General features: G+C 41.8%; 1 protein-coding gene across 1 annotated transcript; it reads right to left on the bottom strand.

Annotated features, from left to right (window-relative positions):
- Positions 1-5,017: 5,017 nt before the first annotated feature.
- Positions 5,018-5,947, bottom strand: LOC102954109 (olfactory receptor 2A2-like). The gene has a single exon (XM_007090857.1). The coding sequence runs from the start codon at positions 5,945-5,947 to the stop codon at positions 5,018-5,020; it is 930 nt and encodes a 309-aa protein (XP_007090919.1).
- Between the last annotated feature and the right edge of the window lie 839 nt (positions 5,948-6,786).

Genomic DNA, 6,786 nt, shown 5'->3' with positions numbered 1-6,786 from the left:
GCAGGTAGGAGGCTGCTGCCGACCGCGCCCTCTCGTCACGTCCAGAGGCCCCGTGGCGGGACCCTGCTGTTCCAGGCAGAGCTCGAGGGGGAAGGGCCTCACGTCGGGGCAGCGGGACACCACAGGGCCCCGCGAACACCGTGCCGCGGCCGGGACCAGCCCTGAGTCTCCACGCTTGACCGGGGGGCGGCGTCCCGATGCCGCGTCCCTGAGCGTGTCCTTTGTCGCAGGGGGTCTCCCGTCGAGCACCGCGCTGGCGCCCGGCCCGCTGGCAGGCCTTGACCTCCTGGGGCGGAAGGACCCTTTCTCGTCACCGGGGGGCCCGGGCTTTCCGGTTCTTGCCCCAGCCGCGCAGGACGCAGGGGACGCAGGGGAGACGGCGTTGGTCCCCGCGGCCCTGGCTCGACCCTGGCGCCGGTGTCCGCCCTTTTAACCTCACGCATCTCCGAGTTCTTGACCTCCGGCTGACCCCGGGGCTATTTATCGCTTTCGTGTGGGGCCGGGGCGTGTCCGGGTGCGTGTGCCTTCCCTCCTCCGCGCCTTTCTTGTAAGAGGAGTCCGGCCGTGGGGCCCTGCTCGACCCCAGTGTGACTCTGCAGAAACGTATTCGCTTTCGGAAGACCCTCCTCCGGTCACCAGAGGCTGCAGCAGCCGCCCTCTTCCTCTGATAGAAGATTCTATAGCTTTCTTATAAGGCGGCTTACAGTACAGGAGTCAGACACACACACACACACACACACACACACACACCAAAACATGGGTCTGACACCTCCGAAGTATTACAGGAACAGACAGGACAAATGAAGCTAAGCACCAGGGTAAGAATTAAATTCTACTCTAAGTTATACCCTACAAATAATTTTGAACCAGATAATACTTTAGTGTGGATAATTGTTAGGTTTTTTTAATTTTTAATGTTTATTTTTGAGAGAGAGACAGAGAATGCAAGCAGGGGAGGGGCAGAGAGAGAGAGGGAGACACAGAATCTGAAGCAGGTTCCAGGCTCTGAGCTGTCAGCACAGAGCCCAATGCAGGCCGAATCCATGGACTGAGAGATTATGATCTGAGCCCACTGAGCCACCCAGGTGCCCCTACTTTCTTTTTAAAATGTTTATTTTTGAGAGACAGAGAGAGTGTGTGTAAACAGGGAAAGGGCAGAGAGAGAGGGAGACACAGAATCTGAAACAGGCTCCAGGCTTTGAGCTGTCAGCACAGAGCCCAATGCGGGGCTCGAACACACAAACCATGAGATCATGGCCTGAGCCGAAATAGGATGCTTAACTGACTGAGCCACCCAGACACCCCAACCAGATGGTGGTTTAGAAACACAGTTTTTTACTGTCTTAAGAATTTTCAACAACTTTATGTCTGTTTTTCCATTCATTGTGTATAAGAAATAAGACAATGGAGAAATGCTTTACACTTTTACTTAAAAGTGCATCATGTTTAATATGACAACCATATGACTTTTCCTATTTGGATTCACTTGAATAACTTGATAGTTTATAAGGCTTGCTAATCATCTTGAATATAATTAAGCTTATTCAAAATAAACAGCCTGCCGTCTTAGAATCTGAGTTATTGACTTGGGGCAATAGTTAAGCCAACTTTTAATTCTCGTTGGAAATACTGCATTAAAATGCTGTAATTTTCTCTAGAACTGTCTTCATTTCATGTTTCAGCAAAGGCTTATTCTTTGAAGAATTTCTAACTCTAAAAATGGTGGCAATTTTTATCCCAAAATAATATAATTATCTTGCTCAGAAAAGGGAAGAAGCATAAAATTATCTTTATTTTTATGGTTACAATCATGTATTGGTAGCATATATGAAAAATTTAGACATAAAATTATGATAATTATGATGGAAAAAACTGGCAACAAAGAGGAAGTATGTATAATAACCCTTTGCTTAATTGAATTCTATTTATGTATTTATTTATTTAGGCATATTAAACGTCCACAGCAGCAATATGGACTTCACCTTTTTGGTTGTCTTTTTCAGTATATTTCTTGCAGTGTTGAATACTATATATTATATGCTTTGAGAACTATATATATATATAATTGTTACCATATATTTTTAAAATGTATGCTTAATTTTGTACTTATTCTAGAATCTTATAACTTAAAAAAATTTTTTTAATGTTTATTTATCTTTGAGAGAGAGAGAGAGAGAGAAACAAAGGGTGAGTAGGGGAGGGGCAGAGAGAGAGGAAGACGCAGAATCTGAAGCACGTTCTGTGCTCTGAGCTGTCAGCATAGAGCCTGATGCCATGCTCGAACTCATGAGCCCTGAGATCGTGACCTGAACTGAAGTTAGACACTCAGCTAACTGAGCCACCCAGGAACCCCTGGAATTTTATAAATCTTTTTTTTTAATGTTTATTTATTTTTTGAGAGGGAGAGACACAAAGTGTGAGCAGGGAAGGGGAAGAGAGAGAGGGAGACACAGAATCCAAAGCAGGCTCCAGGCTCTGAGCTGTCAGCACAGAACCCGACTTGGGCCTCCAACACATGAGCTGTAAGATCATGACCTGAGCTGAAGTCAGATGCTTAGCTGACTGAGCCACCCAGGCACCCCAGAATTTTATAAATCTTGATTTTAATAAATTTTTCATGACTTGCAAAAAATTCAAAATACTTAATGTCTTGATATATTTTAAAATAAAACCAATCTTCACAGCAAAGGAAACCATCAGCAAAATGAAAAGACAACCTAGTAAGTGGGAAAAAATATTTGGAAATCATATATCTGATACGTGTTAATATCCAAAATATATAAAGAACTCATACAACTCAATGGCAATAAAACAATCAGTTTTAACAATGGGCAGAGGATCTGAATGGACATTTTTCAAAGAAGACATGCACTTGGCCAACAGGTACATGAAAAGGTGCTCAACATCATTCATCATCATCAAAAACACATTGAGATATCACCTCACATCTGTTAGAATGGCTATCATCAAAACGGCAAGGATTACATGTGTTGGTGAGGATGCAGAGAGAAGGGAACACTTGTGCTCTGTTGGTGGGAATGTAAATTGGTGCAGCCACTGTGGAAGACAGTTATGGAAGCTCCTCAAAAAATTCAAAAATAGAACTACCATTTGATTCAGCCATTTCATTCCTGGGTATTCATCCAAAGGAAATGAAATCACTCAAAAAGATATCTGCACCCCCATATTCATTGCAGCACTATTCACAACAGCCAAGACATGGAAACAACCTAAGTGTCCATTGATGGCACAAGGGATTTAAAATTGTGGTCAATGAAATACTATTCAGACATAAAAAAGAAGGAAACCTTGCCATTTCTGACAACCTGGATGGATCTTGAGGGCATTATGCTAGTGAAGTAAGCCAGGTAGGGAAAGACAAATACCATATGATCTCACTTATATGGGGAGCTGGGAAGGGAAGGAAGGGGAAGGAAAGGGAAGAGGAAGAGAAGGGAAGTAAGACAAAACTAGCTCATAGATACAGAGAACGACTGGTGATTGCCAGAGGCCAGGGTGTGGGGAATAGGTGAAATGGGTGAAGAGGGTCAAGAGATACAAACTTCCAGTTATAAAATAAAGAAAACGTGGAGATGTATGCAGAGCAAAGTAACTAGAGTTATGAATACTGTATTACATATTTGAAAGTTGCTCTTAAAAGAGTACACCTTAAAAGTTGTCATTACATGAAAAAAAAAAACTGTAACTATGTATAGTGACCAATTTAACTAGACTTACTGTGGTGATCATTTTGCAATATCTGCAAATATTGAATCATTGGAAAAAAAAAAGCAGCTCTTATTTATTTTATCAACATTAGCATCATGAAGACAGTTGTTCAAATCTTGTAAATCCAGAGAAACTTCTGCCGCCGTGAAAGAAAGATGATGTTAGGTATGTCATAGCTATCTCCTGATATTTGGTGCAACCCCAAACCATCTTCTGACAAGTTGGTTCAATAATTATGAAAAATATTGGTGGGAACAATTTCAAGAACTTCAACAGGTGATTCAATCTTCTCTTATTAGAAATTGTTTTTAAAAAAGAAATCATTGGGGCGCCTGGGTGGCTCAGTCGGTTAAGCGTCCGACTTCAGCTCAGGTCATGATCTCTCAGTTCATGAGTTCAAGCCCCACGTCGGGCTCTGTGCTGACAGCTCAGAGCCTGGAGCCTGTTTCAGATTCTGTGTTTCCCTCTCTCTCTCTGACCCTCCCCCATTCATGCTCTGTCTCTCTCTGTCTCAAAAATAAACGTTAAAAAAAAATTAAAAAAATTTTTTCACTAAAAAAAAAAAAAAGAAATCATTATAACCCAAGAATAAACATAATGTTTGAGCAACACTCAAAACCCTTACCTCTAGAACCATTTACACATTTACTGATGAATTTCCTTTATTGAACCAAATCCGAAGCATTAAATATATTTTAGGATTTTTTTTTACCTAGTTTCTCATTGGATAAACTCTTTCCTTAACATTTTCCCCTTTACTCCTAAATTATTCCATCAAGGAATTTAGCATTTCTCTAAACTCTTCCTTCATCAGACTCACAATTGGTGAGGCAGAGTCCTATAACTCCGCAATGTTTTCTGTATTGGAATCTCAGATCTGTGGAAGTTCTTTCTTATGGCATTAATTTTCTGTACTGTGTCCAGCTACCACAAGTTGATAAAAAGTCACATATGTCTAAATACATCAGCCAGAGTCATGCAGTGATGTTGGTTTTACATTTAATTTTTTCTCCATACGTGAATATTCCTGGCTTGAAAAGATAAAGAAATTTAATGTTTTTTCAAAGAAAGACTAAATAGTCTGATAATTTAGATGTCCCAAATACTAACACAGTCTCTCGGTTTCAGAAGATACACTTTTCCATGGAATTTTGCCCTATTTTTAGAGCTAGAAGATGGACAGTTACCACGTTTAATTCAAACTTCCAAATGGGAACCTATCTGAATTTTTGCTTCAGCAAACCGCATAATTTAAAAGGAAACCCCCAAACAATATTCTATCTATATTTCACATGGACCTTTTCTTCAGTGCTCTATACAAAGAAGCCTTTACCTGAGCGTTCCTCAGGCTGTAAATGAGAGGGTTCAGCATTGGGTTAAAAAGACTATGAAAAAGGGATAATATTTTCTCTTGCTCTTCTCGTTGTTTGGAATCTGGGACCATATAAACGACCATGGCTATGCCAAAGAAGAGTCCAACCACACAGAGATGGGACGAACAGGTGGAGAAGGCCTTTCTGCGGCCTTCCCCAGACTGGATTTTAAGGATGGCCCAGAGGATGCACATGTAGGAGATTAGCATTAAACAGAGGGGCCCAACTAAGACAAACATACAGGCAGCAAGGATAACCAATTGGTTGATCCATGTGTCAGCACAGGCCAACTTGAGGACAGATAGGATTTCACAGAAGAGGTGATTCACTTCCCGGGGTCCACAGAAGGGCAACCGTAGAAGGAGAATTGCATGTACCAGAGCCAGAATAAATCCACATGACCAGGAAGTGACAGCCAGGACCAGGCACAGTCTCCAGCTCATGATGACAGTGTACTGGAGGGGGTGGCAGATTGCCACAAACCTATCATAAGACATCGCCACCAAGATCAGGCACTCCGTAGCCGCAAAACCCAAATACAAAAATGTCTGCATTACGCATGGAACAAAGGAGATGGTCCTCTTCTGATTCACTAAGTTTGCCAACATCTTGGGGACATTATTGGATGCATAGGAAATGTCAATGATGGCCAGGTGGGAGAGGAAGAAGTACATGGGGGTGTGTAGTCTCGAGTCCAGACAGATGAGTCCCAAGATCATGCCGTTTGCCAACAGGCTAAATATGTAGAACAGGGAGAAGATCCAGAAGAGGAGCACTTCCATCTCTGCACGGAGCTGGAATCCCACCAAGATGAATTCTGTGACCCATGACTGGTTGCTTCCCATTTCTTAATGATAGTTTGTCAAGGACTGAAGTGTGAGAAAAGGTCAGAGCTGGAGAATGGACAAAAATTGGAGTTACTTAGCTCAAAATGAGCTCAGAGAAATCTTGTATCCTTGTTCCTACTTGACAGGGGAAGCAAATTGGGTACCTTTTTTATTTCAACTTTTTTTTTTTAAGGAGGCTCCACACCATCAGGGGGCATGAAATCACAGCCCTGAGATTAAGAGTCTGCTGCTCCACTGACTGAGCCTCCCAGGCACCCCTGATTTGAACTATTAATATGAAAGAAGTTTAAACTCACAGAAAAGGGTCAAGAATTATCCAAAAACTCCCATATTCCTTCACACAGATTCAACAAATTTTAATACCTCTTTTATATATGCCTTATTCTCTTTTTCTCTATGTTTATGTTTTTTTTTTTTCTGAGAGTAGGATGAATTCAGCACTTTATAAAACACTGAGAATTATCATCTATGCCTTTAGAGGATACCCGGCTTGGGTGAATGTAAGTTACTGGGCTAGTGTATATTGGGCTGGAAAATGCATATGGGTCATTCAAAAATATTAGCGTGGTTACAAACTATGTGCATCACAACCTTCATTGTGTAATCCTGATGGGATGTTGCCCTGGAGTCATTCTCCTCATTTGAACCATTTTATTGCAGTTTTCACTTGTCACTGCAAAGAGGATGGTGACAGCCTACTTGATCTTCTCTCGGCCCTGTTAAGGAGACTAATTATAAGACAGCTGATAAAAAGGGTCTTTGCTACTCTTGAGAATCAGAGTAGATTCACGTGAGGAGGCTCTTCAGGTACCTATTAACTGTATAGAATTGGTCAA

Source organism: Panthera tigris, chromosome A2, assembly GCF_018350195.1.
Source record: "Panthera tigris isolate Pti1 chromosome A2, P.tigris_Pti1_mat1.1, whole genome shotgun sequence".
NCBI classification, from domain to species: domain Eukaryota; kingdom Metazoa; phylum Chordata; class Mammalia; order Carnivora; family Felidae; genus Panthera; species Panthera tigris.
Note: the sequence above shows the minus strand (reverse complement) of the source record. Positions and strands in the feature narration are given on the sequence as shown.

What these genes read in the sequence shown, in the direction of transcription:
- LOC102954109 (XM_007090857.1), bottom strand. Translation starts at nt 5,947, where the DNA reads ATGGGAAGCAACCAGTCATGGGTCACAGAATTCATCTTGGTGGGATTC.